Below are 24040 nucleotides of genomic sequence, written 5' to 3' on the forward strand. Positions count from 1 at the left end.
AATTTCTGGTAAATTAGTAAGCACTGCCATGCAATTTTAACTCGTAATTACAAGGAACTTGCAGATGCCTTTCCGTTTTTTGATCCATTATTCATTCTCCATCTGACTTTGACGAAATTCAGCCCAAGATATAAAAATTCAGCTTTGATGGCCGACTCATGATCGGTCAGCGCTGAGAGTCCACGAGTCTGTCATAAGAGATTAGAAAAAAGCAGATAGTGGGAAGCATAGTGATGTTTTACTTATGATAAAACACACACGTACACGTTATCGTCATTGGCGGTCAAGTCATGAAACAAATGTTGAAAAAGCTGCTCCCATATTTATCCTTTCTGAAATAAATTTAAACCTTGGTGAATTTAAAATATGTGCTGATTTTACAGCTGACCACACATGCTCCGAGTCGTGCACACATGGGTTAGTCCTCTGCACGGTGAGATAAGATAGGTCAGATGAGGTGTTGGCCGACCGAGGCTTTTAGCTTGGTTGTGTGGTGAATGGCAATGTCCAAAACTAATTGGGATTCACTGCTAATCTCTTCGACCACTGGGTTGCTATGCAAATCAGAGCAATTATGGGTGCAGGGCCTGGCCTCTGATTGGCCCTTATCATAAAGGGACAAGGTCTGGGTGTAAGGCCAAGGGGTCTCTCTCTCTCTCTCTCTCTCTCTCTCTCCTAAGGAAGCTGCTCTTTTTGGAGCAGATCTATATAGATAAAAAATAGACAGATTTACTTGAACTGGCACCATTACTGTTAGCAGATGGACAAATAGTTAGACTGACTTAAGGCTACAGTAGGAGTTCACCCACAATGCCACACATGTTCAGTCATACCTAAATGATGAACGTTGGTTCCCCTTGTTGGGGCGGCGCAATCTTGGCTCTGCCCTGTGTGACCTGTTTGCTGGGATAGAAGCTCCAGCATCCTCTCAAACTCTGTGTGCCACATGTAACAAACTCAAGGCCCAGGGGCCAAATCAGGCCCTTTAGAGCATCCAATTTGGCCCACAGGTGGTAAATGACCAAATAAATCAGATGTAGTCATCTTAAATTCACCAATTTAATTAAAACTCAACAACATTTCTAGGGGCTTGCATTTTTCCTTTGTTTATATCACATGAATGCAGTCATTTTTAATTGCACATTGTGGAAATTACTCTCAATATATCCAAATCTTACAATTTCTTACAAACAATTCCACAAAAATGGGAACAAAATCAATAATTTTTAAATGAATTGAACTGATAATAAAAACTAGGGCACAATAATGTTAGAATTGTTCTTTTTTTTCCACTCTGCCTATAATCTGCTGCCCACTTGAGATCAAACTGGTCCGTATTTGGCACCTGAACTAAAATGAGTTTGACATCCCTGCTGTATGCAGTAAACAGTAGTTAATTACATTTGGGTGGACTGGTAAGGGGGATTTGCCATTAGTTGCCAACATTCCACAACAAAGATAAAATGAAAAAAGCAAATGTTAATAGACGTCATTACTGATGCCACTTTTTTGGTACAGAGCAGAAGGTTCAATAGTGTGCAATAATATGGATTCTATGATTTTTGCATATATTTACACCTGTAGTTTTCAGTGTGTGATAGAATTATGTGTAGGGAAGTGTTTAAGTTGAAATTCATTGAATTAGATTTTCTTTTAATGTGGGTTTGGAAAGCAGTTTGCAATCAACATTTACACCAAGATATTTGAATTCACAAACAATGTCCGGTTCTTGAACCCATGTTTGATGCCTGATTGCTGCTTTGTGAACATCGTACCAACGGCTTTAGATTAACTTGAAGCATGCAAGATTAAAGATGCCACTGAAACTAAAACTGTATTTCCATCCCATAATATGATCATTCTCACTGTTCTTATAATAACTCTAGTTATTCCTAAATACCATCAGTTGGATTAAACACATATTTCCGTGTCTCTCTGCAGTTATGGACGAGTATATGCTGCCGACCCCTACAACCATGCACTCACCCCAGCAGCCACATACAGCGTCGGTACCATGGTGAGTCCTTCCATCACCTCCATCTCCATTTCCAAGTCCCATCCATTTATACCATTGACTCTCTTCACATTAGGCATGTTTGATCATTGCACTGAAGCTTATAGATGTCAGAATATTGTTCTGTCTGAATTTAATTTGTTCATGATTTCATATGAAAAACATAATACACCTTACAAAAATGGCTGTATTGTATCCAAACTGCTCGTTCTGCTTGACTGGATTTTTATTTAATTTTTTTTACCACTATAAGATTTTAACTCATTAAAACAGGGATGGGCAACTTTTTTCACAGCGGGGGCCACAGAAATATTTACTGTGTTTTTGTTTTCAATTTGTGTATTTTTAGTGTGTTGCATTTACATTTTTTGTGTTTTGGGAGCCATTTTGTGCACATTTTCTGTTGTGTTTTTCTTTTAATATTGTGTAACTTTGTCATCATTTAGTGTGTTTCTGCTTTCGTTTTGTGTATTTGTTGTCCTTTTTTTGTGTTTGTGGAGTAATTTTGTTTGTTTTTGCAGTTTTTGTGTATTTTTCTGTTATTTTGTGTGTATTTGGAATCATGTTGTGCATTTACTTTAGGGCAGCACAGAATTGGTGGGCCGCATATGGCCCCCAGGCTGCCAGTTGCCCATTTCTGACATATAACTTTTAGCTTTTAGCCAACAACAATACTCGCAAAAACTGGATTCTTTGAATAATACTTCAGTCATGATTTTCTTCTCTAATTCAACATGTCTGAAGGGTCACTGGGCAAATAGTTAATGTCAATAACTTGGCAGAATCTGCTCTTACTGCAGGAAAAGAATTTGCCAGCTGGAACAAAGCTTAGGGTTACCCATGCAGAGCCAGACGCTCTGTGAAGACTTATTTTGGCTCCAACCTAAAGCTGACACTGCAGCACAGGTTTGCATTGCTTCATTTACAACAACTGTTTGTAAGACAATGAAAGCTCTGAACAAGTGTTGTCATCAAGTCAGGGGAACGGAGAGGCCCTCAGCATAATTTGATATGACCCACTAAACAAGTATATATGTGAAATTGAAGAACACACATAAATAGAAAAAAACACTATAAACTCAAAAATTACACAAAATGACTCTCGACATACAATTTTGTGATAAAATTACACAGTGACTTCAGGAATAAATAAAATAATAATACACAATGTTTACTCAAAAAACACATAAAGTAAGAGAAAAACACACAAAATGAAAACAAAAATACACTAAATGACTCCAGACATACAATATGATGATAAAATTAGCAAAAACAAAACAAAAAAAACACAAAATGAGAGAAAAACATGCTCAATGACTCCAAAAACACACAAAATAACTCCAGATATACACAATTGACTCAAAAATACATAATGATACTCCAGAAACACACAAAATAATAAAAAAAAAAAAACCACACAACCACAACAAAAATACACAAACACAAAACTACAACAAATATACAAAATGACTCTAAAAACCGAAAAATACACCAAGCCTTTGTTGTTTTGTGTTAATGCTCGGATTGTTCATTATTCTAATGCTGACATGAATGTTAATCATGTGACCCTCAGATCAGATACAATCACAGGTTTTGCTTCTGCTTTGATGAAAGTTGTCCATCTCTGCTGTAAATGTTCTAAACATTTTACTGAACATGTCAATAGTAATTAAACCAATCTTAGTCTGTTTCTAGTGTTTTTGTTGGCTTTATTTACATATTTATTGTTCTATAAATAGACAAAGAGTAGTTTGTGCTAAAAAAACAAAAAAAAAAACAAAAACAAAAAAAATGAACTGCCTGGGAGACTTGATCTCTTGAAAGAATGTGATCAGTTACATCCTTCTATTTGCCATCCTGGTATCACGTTATTACAGTTCTGCAGTTGTTTCCAGGAACAGAGTTTCACATCCTCCCCCTCCCCCCTAAACCATTCTAGCCTTCTGTCATTGTGTGTGAGTTTTTCAGGAGCGCCGACATCCCCTCACTTTAACCTGATTGAATTGGTCTCTGTTGTAACGGACAGTCCAAATATCAGAAAAATTCTGGCGCACAGTCCATGTTCGTTTTCATAGAGTATTTCTAATTGAGAGGAAATTGCTACACCCTGTTCTCTGTGCTAATGAAATAATCAGTCATTTTGATAATTAAAATGCTCGTTGTAAAACCTCAGGGAGTTGACAAGAGTCGAGAAGACCATCAATACTCATCAGAAACAAACGATATGAAAAGCCAAATTCAGCTGTGGGACATGAAAACCATCTAAATGAATACGACAGTCATTTTATCAGCTAGGCATGGTCACAACATAAAGGAAGCAGCAGAACTATCCATCAGTGTTCAGTTTGTGGTTATCACTAAAGAATTGGTTTCATAGCAGGCAAATGAAAGTGGTGGAAGCCTTTTTAAAAGAACATAAAATGACTTCAGATGGAACGGGTGCCAATATACTGTATATGCCCAAAGGTTAGCATGCTGTCACTGCTGTGTGGTGTGAGCCAAAGGGTTACAATGATGTAAAACGGATACAGCAGAAAAACATATACACGACATCTAAGTGCTAAAAAATGACTCCAAAAAAACCAAACAACAAAAATACACACGATTTACTCCAAAGACATACAAGATGACTAAAAAAATATATGAAAAAACACAAAAGAAAAAAGAAAGACAAAAATAGAGAAAAATAAACAAAATAGGAACAAAATTACACACATTTTACTCCAAAAACATACAAGATAACTAAAAATTACAAGAAAATAACATTAAAAAGTGCAAGAAAATAAAAGAAAGACAATTCTAGAAAATATACAAAATTTACCCCAAAACACACACAATTTACTCCCAAAAACACACAAGATCACTATAAAAATACACAAAAAAACAGAAAAACACACAAACCCTTTTTTGTTTCTTGTGTTAATGCCCAGATTGGTCATTATTCTGAAATGAATGTTGACCCTAACATTTTTCAGTTGTCCATCTCACATTTTAAGTGTTTTTAACGTCATTTAAGTTAAAGTTGAATCAGTTTATATTGAACTATGCTGATTATTTCCCTCGTAGAACGACTTCTGTGTGTTCTGTGAAAACAATCCCTGAGGATGCATGGGGCATAGTGTAAAAAAATCAATTTATTTCTGTGTTAATCCAACCTGTCAGGTGTGTGCTTGTATGAACTGACGGGATCTTTTGCATTGTCATCGTTAAAGCGAGTTTCTCACCAACATTTAGCAGAAATGACCTTGGTAAAGAGCGATTCTGCGCTAGTGAAAGCTTGAGAGAAAACCTATTCCATATTTTTCTGATGCATACAAATGAAACATCTATCAGTGTTTTTTGCCATTTTGTTTGACATTGTACACGTCATCATCTTCAGCCAGTAAATACAAGCACGCTTTGTTTCACACTGACCTCCTTACATCATCTTCATAGATGTATTGACTGGGTTTCTTTTACATAGCAGTTGGCATGCACCCCTGGCATGAAGCGTGTCGCTGTGCCTGCTGCATGACGATCATGGGTTTGCACTGGAATGACGGTAATGTAATGTTTAAACTAGCTGTACTTAGGGCTAGTGTGTGTGCGCGTGTGTGAGAGAGAGTGAGTGTGTGAGCGTGCGTGTGAGTGTGTGTGGTTTGTGCAGTGAGTGTTGTGTTCATTGGGTTTTCTGTTCAGAAAGAAATTTTTAAAAAAAAAACAAAAGAAATGAGCAGTTATTTTCTTTTAAAATTCCAAAAGTTAAGACTGAAATTTAAAACATTTTGTTATCAATTTTTAAAAACCGACAGATTTTAATTTTCTGTTTTCTAAAAGCAAAAAATGAAATGTTAGAAACCAAAAAAAAAAAAAAAAAAAAAAAAACAGTCTTTTCACATGGTGCGGCCAGAAGTCGCCAGTTTTCAAAGTAAGAGCATGTTTAAGGAGAGTGCTGTGTAACAAAAATCGATGCACATAGATTAAGTTGTTTTTGTTAACAATAAAAAAGTGTGTCTCAGGAAAGGCAGATAAACCTCTTCCACTTTGGTGTAAAATGCAAACAGAAACAAGCCTGGGTTTTCCTTGTCAAAGCTCCCATCAGAGTAAAGCTCCAAACACATTTCGGCCTGGGCTGGGGAAGCCTAGGGTAAAAATCATCGTCCTCAATCGTACTCTTACTTTGAAAACGTCATCTTCCGGTCGCACAATATAGTTTTTTTTTTTTTCCTCCGGTCTTATGAGATTTTATGTTTTGTTTTTAGAAACAGAAAATGAAAATTGACAATTTTTTTAAAAAGAAAAAAATGCCTTGAATTTCAATCTTAAAATCAAAATCAATTAACCACTCTTTATTTTCTTTTTTATTCTGTTCGGAATAGAAAATCCAATGATTTAAACATAAACTGACCGCCATGCAGCATGACACCATCCTTCAATGCTTGTGTGTCACAGTGTGTGTGAATCAGTGTTTTCCTACGCCTCTGTGTGTGTGTGCGTGTGTTTCAGAACGCGTTTGGACTGCAGACAGACGCTAAAAGTCGGAGCCATGCCGACGACGTGGGGCTTGTGCTGTCCTCCCTTCAGGCCAGTATATACCGAGGAGGCTACAGCCGCTTTGCACCGTATTAGCAACAACAACCGCAACCTGGACGAAACAAGGAGAAAGTCTGTGTGCCTGAGTGTGAGAGCCAATGAGAATAAGCGAGTGAGGCGAGACGTTTCTGAGGCCTGGGTATGCAATACATGAGCGTTTGTGCATCATTTCAGCATTTCTCCTAAGAGAGGAGTCCAAAAAAGAAAAAAAAAAAAAAGAACAGCTGATATTTTTCATCTTATACCTCAGATATTTTGTGCTGTGTATTTTGATATTGTCGGTTTTTAATTTCTAAAGATTTAAACATTGTTTATCAGCTGTACATTGTTTAGCAAAGGTTCTAATAGAGAGCTTCTATAGTCATGACGAGAACATATTGGTAATACAGATTTCTATTGTAGAGGCTTGTACAGAGATCAGTTCTGTAATATAGATCATAGTTACATTTTGGGGTTTTTAAGTTTTATAAAAGCCAAGTTTATGTTCTTCTTTGATCTGTTTCTATTGGGACTCTGTTCTTTCGGTGATGGCAGACATGGTTTTTGGGAGGATGGTTGAAGCCTAAAAAAGCTGAAATGCTCTTTTCATGTCTTCCATCTTTAAAGCTGCTGGGGATGAAAACTACCATTTTGTTTTAAAGACATAGTCAGTCTCATAAATCAATAAACCAGACAAAAGCACTCAGTGAGCAAACCTCCACCGAGCACCAAATCTCCTCTTTCAGATTCAGATTAAACTCGGTGAGACAATTGAGGAACCAACCTGAAATAACAAAGTCCAATTTCATAAAGAGCAGTTGATTACAAACAAAGATATGATATTTTAAAACTTGGCCAATAATAAGAGAGGGATTTTCTGATTATTGAAATTGATCCAGAATCAGTATATTGATCCTATCCTCCTAAATGTAAAGAAATCTTCCATGGTCTAAGGTCAAACTTTGGTTAAAATCTATTCAAAATCTGTGAGGCACATTTGATGTAATCCTGCTAAGAAACAAAAACAAACATAATAAATAGTGCTGGGAATGTATTGCATCAATTAATTACCGAGAAAAACGCCCCAAAAACCTTGCATTTATTTGCACTCTATACAGCTTCGGAACCTTTCTAAATGCAAGAGTTCCCGGTATACCCATAACACTGATACGCAGATCACAACACAAGAAACGGGAAAACTCGAGAAGTTGTTGCTGTGCTTTGTGGGCAGAAATTTTAGTAAAAATAAAAACAGCGGGTGGAAAACAAAAGCCCAGTTGTGTGCAAGAAAGAGTTTGACGATCACTGGCGCTCTTCTAGCCTCCGCTAGCACCTCAATGCTGAACATGTAGCAGATAGCACGGACAGCGGTCCAAGGCCAAGCAGGCGGTGTCACCAATCCACACTGGACAAGATGGCAGGGTTCAGAGCCAAAATGAATATGTCCATAACTGACAAATGAACAAACTCACTAGCTTAACGGATTGTAGAGGCAGAAAGACTATTTCAAACAAAATTCATCAGCTTCATTAGTTGCTCTATTCATTTCAAGCCACAGATATTCTGACTATTTTGCACAGATCAGTTTCCACTTCTCTGGAATGTACTGTACTAAGTGCCATTTTATATTTTAATACACAAACACAAAATTGTTTAAGAAAGTTTATGAAAAATCTGGGAAAAACATACAGTAGCTTGCTAAAATTTAAGTTTGTGCTTTGTGAACAATGCAATCATAATGTTTATTACATATTATGATTGCACTCAGTGATTAAAATAACAACCACAATTTTGTTGTTTAAGCTCATTTGTGTTTCCATTGATACAATCATATACCAATGTCCATCTAAATTTTAAAACATTGCATCTGTGTCAAATATTGTTAGGCAATTAATTGAGATGAATTCATTACAAAGTCTATAATTAAATGTATCATCCCCAGCAGCTTTAAATATTGGCTTGTACTATCCTGTGTTGCAAAGAAAATATTTCCCTTTTCCTGCATATTTATTACCAGCTCTTATCAAACTAAAGTGAAAGCTTCATGTACCATGTCTAAAGGTGTTTTAACTACAACAGTACGTTAGAAGTTTGAATGAACAAACAAACAAAAAAAAAAAAAAAAACAGTGTTTCATTTGTGATTATGACTTTTAAAAAGTAATTTTTCAGAAATTATTTTCAACAACTAAATGAATAAATACACATCTATGAAATGTAATGTATATAAAGAGTTAAAAATGGTCAATCCCTGTTCTGCTAAGAGTTGCTGTTTCACACTTGGAATCAACTCGTTTCACTGCAGAGAATGTTCTTAATATTTATTTATTTATTTACGTATCTATTTGATATCATTATCCGTTTGTAATGAGATTTCTGGGGTCAATCTGTGCAGATTCTACAAGTGTTTACGTGCTTCCTCGGGGCCTCCAGATTCTCACATTTTCTTGTTTTTTTTGTTAACAATCAGTGTTGAAGGTCTTTAGAGGCCGGTTTATGTGTTGGGTTACAGGCTGCAGTCCTGTTGAAACCACAGGTAGGAGCAGGTTGACAGGAATTTTGCATATTTACATCTTAAACCTCTCTTACTCTTAGAGGTTTGACTTGAAACGTTGCTTCTTCTGTAAAATTAAACTATACCCTCCATTCATCCTCCCATTTTCTGTACTTGCTTATCCTCCATCACCAACACATGCATTCACATCCATGATCACTTCAGAACCTCCGACATCACATGTATCAAACTTAAAGTCCAGGGGCCAAATCCAGGCCCTTTAGAGGCACCAATGTGTCCTGCAGGAGGAAGTAAAAATGATAGAGAAAGCAAGAATAATTGTGTAAATTTCTAACTTGTTCAGTTGTAGATATCCCAGTCCCTCCCAATACACAAATTCAATGACACTCCACAATATTTTCCCATGATCATGTCACATGATGGCATTATTTTTAAACTCTTGTTTTTCCAAAATCCTGCTATTTTCTTTTCCCAAATTAAATAAAAACTGGTCACAAAATGAAGGAAAACTAAAATGAAGATCCTGCAGAGACTGAAATCTGTCACATATTACTTGGATATTGTCGATGCCTTATATACTTTATATATCATTTTTATGTGGAAAAACAAACTAGGGCACATTTATGTTGAAATTCTTCATTTTACCGCCTATAATCTGGAGCCCACTTTTGATCAAACTGCTCCGTCTTTGTTCGCTGAACTAAAATAAGTTTGACAGTCTTGTCATACGTGCTTTTACACTGAGAAGAAACTGGACAGCCTGGAATAAACCCTTGCATGATCAGCAAGAACATGCAACTTCCACTTGAATCATCTTTCAAAGAGCATTTTTCTCAATTAAAATTAAAAAAAATTTGAAATCTGTCATCACAAAAAGATCCAATGACTGATTGGTTCAGAGCTGATAAAAAAAAATAAACTGCTGGTAGAAACCGCTGGTAGAGTATGCATTGTGTAGAGTTAAAACGTATTGTTTAAAGCTGCTGAATATGATAATGTTTTATCAGATAAAGACAATAGGCCTCAGAGATCAAAATATTAAAGCTCGGAAAAAGATTGTAAAAGGCTGCAATTGCTGCTCAATTGTTTGTTTTGATCTACACTTAACACTTATTGACATCTGTGGATAAGTTTGGTGGATTGCATTGTGGGATGTGGGGTCCTGTAGGCAGATGCATGAAGTGTTTTTACTTCTTTCTTATTTTACTTTCCTTAGCGTGTACGTGGGTGAACATCTCCAAATCCTTTGCGACACACTGACACAGCTACACTTCTGACAACTTTTAGAACAAGCATGAACTTTGTCATTTGATTGGGGCGCACGGACCAGTCTTCACTCCCTACATGCATCACTGTCATGAACCTGTCACTGGTTTCCTGCTGCTTCTTTTTTTTTTGGACCTCGATAGATACTGACCACTGCAGACCAGCAATAGCACAGAGAAGCTCTGACCAAGTCATCATAATGCTGTCCATAGTCCAAACCCACACACACGTCCATTGTGTGTATGGCGCTTTTAACCTGCAGGGGTTGTAATATTATAGCAGGAAGGTGAATGCGCGGACCTAAGTCTGCGCTAATGTAGTTGCTTGGTTTTGATCAAATCTAAAAATGTTCAAGTGTAAATGTGTTTCAGAAATGACCAGTCCACATGGTGTTAGGATATTTCCCATCAATCATATCAACCAACAATCAGCACTGAAACATGCAGTACTCTCAGGGGCGGATTCACGAAGATCTCAAATAAAGGATCGTAAACCAGTTGATTCCCTAAATCCTTTAGTGACGCAGTTTCCTCACCTGTTGTGTGGAATTCACTAATTGCAGCAATGATTAGTGCATGTGCAGAACTGGTGCAGAACGCCCTTATTTAAATGAGCGTTTTGTATGTGAACATGAGTGCGCAGAAGCGAAAAGAAAAATGTGAAGCAGCAGAATTGGAGGTGTTAGTAGAGGAACGAATAAGAAAATGGATGAATTACAGCAGACAGTTATTCTTCATTCATCCTGCAGTGGAGAAATGTATGTGGATGTGACTGTGAGTGACGGACGGGTGCATGTGCGCGGCTGATTGCATGCATGTGAGACAGTAACCCGAGGAGGAGAGTTTGACACACGTCCAGCTTTTTTTCTCTCCCTCCCACACACACACACACGTGCGTTGGCATTTGCTTTTCAGTCGTACTATTTTCTGGTACTAAAACTATCACCGCAAACAGTTCCAGGTTTCATGAATCGCATTGCTCCCCCTGCAAAAATATGGGAGGAGGGAATTAATTTATGCTCTCCCTGGGAGATCCGCCTACTACGCATATTCATTAGGGGGAAATGCGCTAAAGGGATTGAGGGTGCATTGGGAAGCGCAGCGGCGGCGCACTCCTGATTCCCTGGGCTTTATACTCCTTATTAGCACGTGGAGTGCTGTTTGCACCCGTTTTAATACCCCTAAACCTTTAGTGAATCCACCCCTCACTCATCTTTGCTCCTTTAATGTGGAATATTCTGATGAACAATGGCGATCATCCCTTTTTTTCACTAATGTCCATTTCCTCATTACTTCTTCACTTGTGAAAAGGCGATGACTGAGAAGGCTTAATTTAACCGATTTCACCAACAGTTTTAGGTTATATGGGCAAAATCTTCATTAGGCGCACATTTGGGATGTTGAAAATCATAGAATTTAAAGGTTGCAGTAGCTAATTTAATATTCCATGTTAACTATGCTGTATGACCACATTGACCAGTATAGCTGCAGTGCTGAATTTTTCCTAATTCTTGTTTAACATGGGGTTGAAAGCTGAAGGTCCTTCCACGGATTGGAATGGACAACATAAAAGCTGGTCACAGTTATCACACAATACCTAATGTCCTTCATTGCCTTTTTAAAAATTATCAAAAAGTTGTGCTCGGGTTTCCATGGATACGGTTGATGGTAATGGAGTGGAAAGGAACAAAAAAAGTATTGTCGTCTGAAAATGTTTTTGTTAAAAAGTATCGGGCCCCAACATATTTCTCCCCAAATGTGGCCCTAATGAAAGTGTCACCCATATATACATACAGTATATTCAAGACTGCAAATGAGAATTCTGACTTTTAGCTTGACCCGAACCCTCCTCTATACTCTGCAGTGTTGTCCAGTCAAATAGATGTTTTTATATAGACTTGAAATATATTCATTGGTAAAAATTGATAACTTTTCTACACCTGGACAGTTGGGGGGGGGAAAAAAAAAAAAAAAAAAACTTCTGCATCTATTTTCACCCTTGTTCCTTTTATTTTATATAACTTTAAGATCAAACTCACGATTATGTTCCACATTTAAACTGTGCAGTAAAGATGTTATATCACATGCTATATCACATACACATCTAGATTTAAAAAAGTAAATCAGTTGTTCGGCTGTGCCAACTCATTTTTAAATGAAATTATTTTTGCATTTCGTAAAAACCTTTTTCAGTATTTGAAATGTTTATTACATTTTTGTTTTGCGTCTTAACACAAACCATTTCAACACAGATGGCAACTTTCATCACAGTGGGTGTGGTTTGTTGAGTGTATATTTTTGTCATCATTTAGCATTTTTTCTGTTGTATTTGAGAGTTACTGGGTTTTTTGTTTGTTTGTTATGACTCGTGTGTTTTTTTTTTTGTCATTTTGTGTGTTTGCTTTGGGGGGGAAACACAAGATAAGTTTGAGGGCCGTATGTGGGCCCCTGGCCCACCAGTTGCCAATATCTGACAGGTCACTTTTATAAGACACATTGCTATGAATTTCCTTATTGCTCATTTTCAAAGGATTACTTTTGCTTTTCCATTTTAACATGATCACTAGAAGAAGTCAACTTTTAACCTACAAAGATTTACCATTTCAATATTGAAATATGCTTTAAAAACGGAGGAATACGTGTTTATTCAGATGATGTAAATAGAGTTTTTGGAGCACTATGTGGGCGTCGGGTTCAGCTTGGAGGCTTCTCCTGTTTACAACTATTCCAAACTAGTGGTGTTGTCACATATCTCTTTTTATATGTTTAGGACAAATTAGACCAGATATACTTTCAGAGGTACTACATTGTTCAAGTGTGTGTGCTGTATGTGAGGACTAACTGGGTAAACTAGAGTCCTCACTTCGCTGAATGTTGGGCTCTGCAGCTGCTTTATACATGCTCTGCTTCTATAGGTAATGTGTTCCAAACAAGGCTTCCTACCCAACCATTGTATGTGCATGTACTACGCTTCTTCCATTAATCAGTAACCATCAATAAAGTTATGTTTTCCTAACTTCTCTGCTTGGATTGTTTTTTTTAAATTCCTGACACTTCTACATATAAAGAATGAAAAAAGATCTAGGAAAAGGCTTAGTTGGGTTGATGGCTCAACATACATCAACATTCTTATTTTCTTATTACTTGCGTTACTTTTAATCCTTTAAAGGGGACATATGGTTTTAAATCCTTCCTTTATAGATATAAATCATACAGTTGTGGTCTATATAAAGCAGAACTGCACTGCTTGGGTCTGAATTCCTCATTATTATAGCTCCACAGGCCCCTTTTCTACCCCTTTTCTGATGTGATTCTAAGAGCAACTCGTTTTGGTGCGGTCTCTTTAAATGCAAATGAGACACTTCATACCCCACCCCCTCTCCAGGTGACACTCTGTTCAACTCCACCCTGCTCGGCCATTTTTGTAGTTTGACAGAAGAGATACAGCTATGTAGCGGCGCATAAACTTTTTATTCAGAGGTTATTTACAAAATGTCAACAACAGAATACTTGTCCATCCAGCCTTACATGTTTGAGCCAGAGTCGGACCCGGCGGAGCGAGATGAAAATGAAGATGATGAACCTGCAGAACCCTAAAAAGTGAGCTAACGTCACGAAATGCATTTTAATACAGTCTTTTCAAAGACAAAAACGGCAAAATGAAATGACTAATGAAAATTTTAGACTTAAATTAAATCACGTAGGCCATATCATCAAGGATCTAAAACGAGCACACAGCGCTAACATATGAAGTCTGAAGGCGGTGCAACTGCTAATGCTAACAAAACAATGACAGGGACGTCTTATCATCACACTTTTTAGCGTTATTTACAGCTTACCGAAGTGCTCTGTTCGTCGTCTCCAAAGATAGAAGGAATTGAACCCTCAATCAGACAAAGTCTTTCGGCAAATCCTTCTTTATACTGGTGGAGGTTGCAGAAGCAGTCATCCTTGAAGTGCTTCGCGCACACAAAAATGACCTTACCCACAGATGTGGGTACATTTCCATGAAAAATAAAACTCAACCAGGCACTCCGAAAAGCTTCTGATGCTGGGAGACGGTGTAATGAAGTGTGTGGGTTACTACATCCAACAACCGAACATTTTGACTTATCCTCTCGTAACTTCGGAATCCTTGAGCTTGGACTACAAAATAAAAGCGAGAAATAAAAATGGCGGATTGCTCGAAGTGTTGGACCTGGAGTTAATGTACTAATTTGGCAGTTCCGCTGCAAATACTGTGATGTAATAGTTCAAAAAACGTAATAGAGAATAGAAAAATCGAAACAGATTGAAAAATGAGCAAAACAGAATAGAAAGATATCTACAGAGCACCTGAAGAGACTAATTTGATTTTTTTCTGTACTAAGCACTCTAAATATACAACAAAATGCATTTAAGGGTTAAAAAAGTGGATTTAACATGATAAGTCCCCTTTAAAAGCCTCCTGTGGACAGGTGTTGCAAATGAGCACATTTGCTAACACACTTATATCAATGCATCTGGGTCGTAATCAAATTTAATTGCGACATCCACATCAAATAAATAAATAGAATAGAACACACCTTTATTAATCCCCAGAGGGAGAATTCACATTTGCAGCAACATATATGTATATGGGTATATGCACCCATGTTTTATTATTCTATTATGATGTTGAACTTGTATTTTCACCACAGCTCTGTACAGCACTTTGTGATTTCATCTGCAAAAAGCACTTTATAAATAAATTATTTACTTTAAAAAAAGAAATGACTTAGAGAGTAAGAACAGAAATGAACAACAAATTACAGTGCAAAAATAAATAAATAAAAAGATAAGATGCAATGGCATGAGATAATCCCACACTGGGGAAATTTGGTTTGTTACAACAGCAAGAGGAGTAAAATAAGAAAAAGCACTTTAACTTATTTATTCACAATGTGTAAACATTAATCAAAAGGGTAAAATATCAACAAAAAACAACAGGTACAACATACCAAAACATAAAAACAAAACCATCAAGTATTTTATGATATAATATATGAATATATGTAAAAAGTGTCAGCAGTGATAGTTCTGTATGGAACAAGGTTTCCCTCTTTCAATATTTCAGACTGCTGGTGCTCACACACACTGGATCGGTGCCAACCTGTCAGCGTCGTGACTGTTGATACGAGTGGGTCGTCCTTACATAAGGCTAAACTAAATGTGGATAGCACAGCAGTGCTGACTATTGTTGTTACACAACTCTGGTAGAAGTGTTGTTACAATCATCAATTCTCTATGTCAGACACCCTTTTTTTTTTTCTCTGATCATTTATATATACATATGAGATTTATTGCAGAAATGAATTTCCAACTTGGTGCATACGACCAAAGAAGCAGAGCAGCCGTTATCCATCACCTCCCTGAGAGCAAAGCACTCTGGGACAGCGTGAAATATGCCGCTCATTCCCACTTTCTAATTGAAGCACAGAGAAAAATTACTCTGCAGCTCAGTTTGATTAGTGTAATTAGAAGAATTTAGCCAAGAGCTTAGGCACAAAGATAAGCAATATAAATGTTTAAGTTTGATGAAAGGTTCACATTACCGTAGGTAATTATGTTGCGCTGCATGGAAACCCGCGATCAATAATTCATGTGAAACGGGTCAGAGTTCAGCAGGAAAATAGAGGAAAAGGAAGCTGATCATTCTCTTCACTTTCTCCTGAGTAGGAACAAAGGAATGCTACATCTGAAAATCCATTTATATCCTCTCTATAAAGCTGTATGAATACATGTTATATGTTTTAATGTATCCAACATATTGGAATATTTCTAAGGAGAAACACTGTTGATTATCACAGTAAAGACCAAAAACGTCTTATACTCGGAGTTCTGATGCTACTGTGAAATCTTACACACGTTTAAATCCTTTTTAATATTAAACAGATACAAATGTGGTGATTTGCTGTTTGAATGCAGTAAAGGATGTTCAGTGCTTCACTAAGATAAGATAAAATAGAATCATTTTATTGTCATTGCACAAAGTACAACAAAATTGCACTTGCCCCTCCCAACAACATTCAACTACACTTCAAAGATTCAAGCCAGACAGACACGTACAGTACAAGAATAACAGACAGAATGAAACGTTAATCAGTATAAAAGTGCATGGGTATAGAGCTAAAATAAGATAAAAAATAAGTACTTAATTCAGTAGAGCTGACGAGGGAACCTTTTATCAGAGTGGGGCCACAAAACTGTGATTGTATCTGATCTGAGGGTCACATGATCAACATTCATGTCAGCATTAGAAAAATGATCAGCGCATTAACACAGGAAACAAAGAGTTTGTGTAATTAGGTAATTTTGTTTGTTTTAGGAGTAATTTTATGTATTTTTGTTTTCATTTTGTGTGTTTTGGAGTCTGTGTTTTTTGTTTTCACGTGTAAATGTATTGGTGTTTTGTGTAATTGTCTGGATTTACTAAGTGTATTTTTCTTATTATGTGTTTGGATTTATTTTGTGTACATGTTTTGTGGCTGCATCAAATTGGGGGTGAGAGCCACGTATGGTGTCTGTTGTAAGGTTTAAATGGTAAATGGACTTGATTTATATAGCGCTTTATCCCCACACTGAAGCAGTCTCAAAGCGCTTTACATATCAGCTCATTCATCAATGGGACAGGACAGGACATGCAGGGCGCTAGTCGACCACTGGGAGCAACTTAGGGTTCAGTGTCTTGCCCAAGGACACAGTCAGGTACTGGGATCGAACCCCCGACCTCTCGATCAGAAGACGACCCTCTACCACCTGATCCACAGTCACCCAAGGAAATATTGGCTAACCATTACCTGTAAGGCTTATTAACAGGAAGTAGTTTGCTTTGATGCTTATGCAGTTCAGTGGGAAAGACGTTCTGACGCACCTCCAGCGACCCTGTGGTGGACGTTGTGTTGTAACCAATTCTGTTTCCCGTGAATCTACGAACCTCGGTATTTGTAGGATCAACAAACAAATTAAAGGGTCAAGAGATACACACTGAAATCTTAATACAGATGTTTTCCATTGTTTGTTTTTGCAAACATACACAAACAGGTTTGTGTCTATATTTCTACAAAATAGGACATGGAAAGTGCAGGAGGGATAATTAATTATTCAGGTGTAGGTAAACAAAGTCAGCTCTTTGTTGAGGTGGACACTCATTAATTATCTCATTAATTCAGTGTGTGTGTGTGTCAGTGTTTCTCTTCAGTGTTCTTGGGAGAATCAGTGTGAAGTTCACTCCCAAACTGAAAAACAGCGAGGAGATAGTGTTTGTGAGCTTAAAAAAAGAAGAGAAAATGTTTGACACATTCAAATGCAGTAGGAAATCTGACACACCTGCAAATCTATTAGACAAGCATTGTGTAAATACATCACTGATGAACACCTGACAACCAGCCAATAGTGCACAAGCACTATTGGCTGGTTGGGAGAAATACAGAGGGTGAAAACACACGTTTGTGAAGCCCCGAGAGCAAACGCACAAAACCACTTAAAAATAAGCAAAAAAAATCTAAAACACACATTACTCTAACAAGGTAAAAATATCTTTCACTTTCAAAATGACAACAAAAATATACAAAACATGAAGAAAATACACTAAATGACAACAGAAGAGCACAAAGCAACAAAATACCCAAAAATCAGGAAAATACTTTATTATTATTTTTTTTTTAAAGATAACAAAAACCCTGGAAGATTGCCATTGTAATTAATTTAAGGAAAAGGAGGTTATTGCTGTTTATAATGTATTTCTTGTTCTATTTATTATTCTAATGATGAAATGAATGTGGATAAAGTGATCCTTAAATACAATCACAGTTTTTAGCCCTGTTGGATAAAAATGGCCCAACTCTGCTTCAAATATTGATACATTTTTATTTAATTCATCCTTTCTTTAAGGACAAATAGGGCTGGTATTGCCATGTACCTCACAATATGACATATGGCGATATTTTTGCCCACGATAACGTTATTACACGATATCTAAATATTGTGGGAAATTTCATCCACAATACATTACGATATCTGTGTCACTTAAGAAACTCTGAATTTATTGACAGCACTCGATCAATTTCACAGGAATTACAAAACATTGTCAATCAATTTCACATGAATGACAGCCAAGTAAAACACAGTGTATACTGCACAGTGGCTCTTTTTAACACACACATACTGTGACTTTGTAAATATCCACTCCTTATCCATTGCCTCATTGTCCTGTGTATGTACTGCATTATCTCTGTGCATCATATATATGTATATTGTTTGTCATGTCTTGTATGTTGCAATTACAATAAATAAATCGATATTTGGTGCCAATGAATCAATAGCGTATTGCAAAACGAAACCTTGCGATATATCGTATCAATATTTTGGCAGACCTCTAATGAAAAAAGAACTACATTTACCTTCTTATATCTAAGGTTCCTCCATCATCCACCATAGAAAATACAGGAAATGAGGACAGCTTGATCATATGAACAAAGACTCATTAAAACATCATAGCAGCAACAATAAATACAGTAAAAAAAAAAGTGAGGAGCCTCAGTTTGTGTTCTCTCATCACTGATTGGACCAAATTCCCTCTCTAAAAATGAATGTCTTGTTCTTAGCCTGGAACAATTTTTATTCTTTAATCAAATAAACATCTGTTTGTTAAATAAATAAAGAATAGCCAAACCTATTATCAAAGATAAGCTGTTGTTCCATTTTAATTTCAGCTCCAATTTATCAGCACCATCTAGTGGTTTAAGAAGTTCCTTACATAAAAGTAGAATTACACAATGGTGTGATGTTGGATTCAACGGTTGTAATATTACGTTAGAGAAAGGCGTTGCGTGGCATTCATCTACTTTGTTGACGAGGTAAAGCACTTATTTTGGGCTTGGGTTCAACTATTTAAACAACAAGTCTAGGTTATCCATCGTAACAATAATAATAAATTAAAAAAAGGCCTGGGTTAGTCATCAGAACAAAGGAAAAAAGAACATGAGTTAGCCGGCACAAAAGAAATATTTAACCTTAGCTGGAACAGATTCAAAATTGGTATACAGTAATGGATTATTTTAACATAATAACAAAACAATAAAACTTTAGCACAATAGATGAATCTACATCCCATTAGGGTTGCAAATAATGACTATCGATTATTGAAACGATTAGTCGACTCATCAGGTGACAAATTGTCCATTTATTTGCTCTATTTTGCTACAATCTATTAAATTTGGCTTGGGGCAAATTACGACAAATAAATCAAACAATTCCCAACTTAGTGTAAACAGGTTCTATACAAACAAAAGAAATTACATACGTCAGCACTAGAATCTGCTTCACTAATATCATTTACACATTAAAAAACTTAAAGTAAAATAAAAAGCATATGAAAAGCAAAAAAAAACTACATTAGTGTTTTTACTGTTTAATATAAACCACTGCTGCTGAATGTAGTTTAGTTTATATTTAATGAATTACATAAATTATTGATAAATAACTGATTTCTATAATTAAACTAGATCAAGCTGATGATTTATTCATTCAGGATATTTAGGTATAATAATCTCAATAGTGTGGCGGTCCACTAGGGGCACTCATCGCCAGATTGGCCAGGGTATGTGTCACGGTGGGATTGGTTGCACAATCAGGAAGTCTTGTATATATGGTGGTGTTGTCTTGTAGTGAAGTCCTACAATAAACCGCTGGCATCTACTCCGTTCTCTCCGCGCCTCTGTCTTGCCTTGCCTTCCACATTGGTGACCTCGACGTGAGTTTCTTTTTCCGCTCTCGACCATGTCGCTTGCCGCTGGCGATGCCGTTCCGCTTGCGCCGGTTGTTGCTCCTGCGGTCTATGCGGCTACTGTTAAGCTTCCGGAGTTTTGGCAGCACGACCCCGAGCCCTGGTTTCAGCATATCGAGGCTCAGTTTCGGCTTCGTGGGATTACTGTGGATGACACCCGCTACTACCATGTTGTCGCTGCTCTGGATGCTCAGACTACGCGTCGGGCGATGTGCGTGTTGCGGGAACCCCCGGCGGACGGTAAATATGCCGCTATTAAGGCTTTGCTTTTAAGGCTGTATCAGCTGTCGGATGCCGAGCGGGCCGACCGGCTCCTGTCCCTCAACGGTTTGGGGGATGGTAAGCCGACGGAGCTGATGGAGAACATGCTGGCGTTGCTCGGTTCGGGGGATGCTTCCTTTTTGTTTGTGCAGCTTTTCCTCCGTCAGCTGCCGCCTCCTGTACGTACTGCGCTGGCGAGCTCGCCGCTGGTTGCTACCAAGGACTACAGGGGTTTGGCGGAGGAGGCGGACCGGATTCTGCTGGCTAACCGGCCGTGCGGCGTGCATGCCCTGCTTCCTGAGCCTTCCTGGTCGGCGCCGGACGAGGTGGGCGCTGTGGCCGCGGTGACGGACCGTCGCCGGCGGGAGGACGCGCTTTGTTTTTACCATCGGCGGTTCGGTGCTAAGGCTAAGCGCTGCGTGCCGCCGTGTGCTTTTCTGGCTCAGGGAAACGCCAGGGCCAGTGCTCAGTAGCGGCTGTGGGCGCTGGCGGGGTGGCCAAGCTGCTGTTTGTCGTGGATGACGTGTCGGGACGGCGTTGGTTGGTGGATTCCGGCGCCCAGAGGAGCGTCCTGCCTGCGTCTGCCGTCGATGTGCTGAGTGACAGCCGGGGACTCCCGCTGAGTGCGGCTAATGGTACTACCATCCGTACGTTTGGCTCCAGGTCAGTGACTGTTTCTTTTTCTGGACGTCAGTTTTTGTGGGATTTTGTGGTTGCCTCAGTCGCTGTGCCTATTTTGGGTGCAGATTTTTTGTGTGCTCATGGGCTGCTCGTTGATGTGTCTAATGGCCGTTTGATTGACCCTGTCTCGTTCTCCACCTACCCCTGCTCTTTGGGGGGGGCTGAACCGGTGGCCCTGCCCCGGGTTCTCGCTGTTGGGGATGTATATCAGCGCCTCCTCGCTGAGTTTCCTGATCTGACTGTGCCGACGTTTTCGGCAGCAGTCGCTAAGCACGGCGTGGAGCACTTCATCCCTACAGTTGGGCCGCCCGTCTTTGCTCGTTCGCGGCGTCTGGACTCTGCTAAGCTGTCCCTGGCGAAGGAGGAGTTTGCAACTATGGAGCGCTTGGGGATCGTACGGCGCTCCGACAGTCCATGGGCCTCGCCTCTGCACATGGTGCCCAAGCCGGGGGGGCGGTGGCGGCCGTGTGGTGATTTCCGGCGGCTGAATGCTGTCACCACACCAGACCGCTATCCTATCCCGCACATTCAGGATTTCTCTGCGCAGCTCGCTGGAGCTTCCGTTTTTTCCAAAGTGGATTTAGTGCGGGGCTACCATCAGGTGCCTGTGCATGAAGCGGATGTTTCCAAAACTGCTATTATAACCCCATTTGGATTATTCGAATTTTTGCGGATGCCCTTTGGCCTGCGGGGGGCCGCGCAGACCTTTCAACGACTCATGGACTCTGTGTTACGGGATTTACCTTTTCTGTTTGTTTATTTGGATGACATTTTGGTTGCCAGTGCTTCGGCAGCCGAACATCTGGAGCATCTGCGTCTGTTGTTTAGGCGGCTGAGTTCTCATGGCCTGATTGTCAACCCAGCAAAGTGTCAGTTTGGGCTCTCTGACATTGATTTCCTCGGCCACCGGGTGTCCTCGCTGGGGGCTGCTCCGCTACCTGCACGGGTGGAGGCAGTTACGGGTTTTCCACGCCCGTCTACTGTCAAGCAGCTCCAGGAGTTCCTGGGCATGGTGAACTTTTATAATCGGTTCATCCCTCGTGCTGCTCACCTCATGCATCCCCTGTATGAGGCTCTTCGCGGGATGAAGGGGTCGCAGGAAGTGGCCTGGTCCTCTGACAGGTTGCAGGCGTTCAAGGCGGCCAGGGCCGCTCTGGCGGGGGCTGCCTTGTTGGCGCATCCCTCTCCCTCGGCTCCACTGGCTCTCACTACAGATGCGTCGGACATTGCTGTGGGCGCGGTGTGTGAGCAGTGGGTGGCTGGAGCATGGCAGCCCCTCGCTTTCTTCAGCAGGCAGCTCCGCACTGCAGAGAGGAGATACAGCACGTTCGACAGGGAGCTCCTGGCTCTTTTCCTCGCCACTCGTCATTTCCGTTTCCTGTTGGAGGGCCGCCGGTTCACGGCGTTTGTGGATCATAAGCCGTTGACCTTTGCCCTGGTCAAAGTCTCGGATCCTTGGTCTGCCCGCCAGCAGCGGCAGCTGGCCGCAATCTCAGAGTTTACCACGGACATTCAACACGTTGCTGGTAAGCACAATGGGGTGGCGGACTGTCTGTCTCGTGTGTTGGTTTCCTCTGTGCATCTAGGCTTGGATTATTCGGCTATGGCGGTGGATCAGGACGGCGATGCAGATCTCCAGGCCTGTCGTTCTGCTGTGACGGGTTTACAGCTCGTGGACGTGCCCTGCCATGAGGATGGGACCACTCTGCTGTGCGACGTGGCCACCGGACAGCCGCGGCCTCTGGTTCCTGTAGGCTGGCGTCGCAGGATCTTCGATGCTGTTCACGCCTTGTCTCATCCCGGTGTTAAGGCGTCTGTGAAGCTGGTGAGCGCTAAGTTCGTCTGGCCCAGGTTGCGCAGAGACGTCAAAGGATGGGCCGCTGCCTGCGTGCCTTGTCAGCGGGCTAAGGTCCACCAACACGTCAGGGCTCCGCTGGAGCCTTTTCTGGTGCCGGAAAGGCGTTTTGACCACGTGCACGTGGATTTGGTCGGTCCTTTGCCCCCTTCTCGTGGCTGCACGCATCTCCTGACTATGGTGGATAGAACCACTCGGTGGCCGGAGGTGGTGCCCCTGGAATCTACGTCGACGGACGTGGTGGGCCGGGCCTTCATCTCTGCTTGGGTCTCGCGGTTCGGCACACCTGCGGATTTGACTTCGGACAGGGGGGCCCAATTCACATCGGGGCTGTGGGACGCCATGGCTGTGGGCCTGGGGGTGCGGCTCCATCGCACTACGGCCTACAACCCCCAGGCGAATGGCCTCTGTGAGCGTTTCCATCGCTCCCTCAAGGCCGCTCTTCGGGCCAGCCTCACGGATGGGGGCTGGGTTGACCGTTTGCCGTGGGTCATGTTGGGCCTGCGCTCTGCTCCCAAAGAGGATCTTCAGTCTTCTGTCGCTGAACTGGTGTATGGGCAGCCTCTGAGGGTCCCGGGGGATTTCCTGCCTGCTGCCTCGGCTCCGGCGGTCCCGATGGCCCCTCGTCTGCCCATTGAGGGGGCCGCAGGGGCGCTGGCTCCGGTTCCTGTGCACCACTGTTTGCCTCGTTTCCGAGTGCCGAGGGATCTCCTGTCATCGAGATTTGTGTTTCTCCGGCATGGTGGCCACCGCTCCCCGCTCCAACCTCCATACGATGGGCCCTTTCGGGTTGTGGAGGCGGGGCCTAAGAACTTTGTCATTGACTTTGGTGGTCGCCTGGAGCGGGTCTCTGTTGATCGTCTGAAGCCTGCTCACCAGGACCCCGACGGGTTGATGGTTCCGGCCCTGCCTCCTCGCCGGGGTCGTCCTCCTGCTGCTGCTGCTACTGCTCCTGCTGCTGTTCCTGCTTCTGCTGCTCCTGCTGCTGCTACGGACTCTGTTCCCCGCCTGGTTTTGTTGCCGGGTGTGCCCCCTCGTCCGGGTCAAGCCCGCCGCCGTCGTGGTCGCCCCCCGCGCCTGCTGGTGTCTGACTC

General features: G+C 40.6%; 2 protein-coding genes across 6 annotated transcripts in view; one reads left to right on the forward strand and one right to left on the reverse strand.

The window, feature by feature from the left end:
- Positions 1–8749, forward strand: part of rbfox1 (RNA binding fox-1 homolog 1) — a 60165-nt gene extending 51416 nt beyond the window's left edge. For 2 of the 5 annotated variants that reach the window (XM_028455773.1, XM_028455774.1), the window contains exons 11-12: positions 1942–2017; positions 6500–8749. In XM_028455773.1, coding sequence (XP_028311574.1) covers positions 1942–2017; positions 6500–6622 — 199 coding nt within the window. In that variant the 3' untranslated portion in view covers positions 6623–8749. Of the gene's footprint in view, positions 1–1941; positions 2018–5477; positions 5677–6499 lie in introns of those variants that run through there. The other 3 variants (XM_028455777.1, XM_028455775.1, XM_028455776.1) reach the window with 3 other exon arrangements.
- Positions 1–24040, reverse strand: part of LOC114468727 (cytosolic phospholipase A2 gamma-like) — a 124291-nt gene that overhangs the window by 97215 nt on the left and 3036 nt on the right. The gene's annotated exons all lie outside the window — the stretch shown is intronic.

The sequence above is a fragment of the Gouania willdenowi genome, chromosome 8 (assembly GCF_900634775.1).
Source record: "Gouania willdenowi chromosome 8, fGouWil2.1, whole genome shotgun sequence".
Taxonomy (NCBI): Eukaryota; Metazoa; Chordata; class Actinopteri; order Blenniiformes; family Gobiesocidae; genus Gouania; species Gouania willdenowi.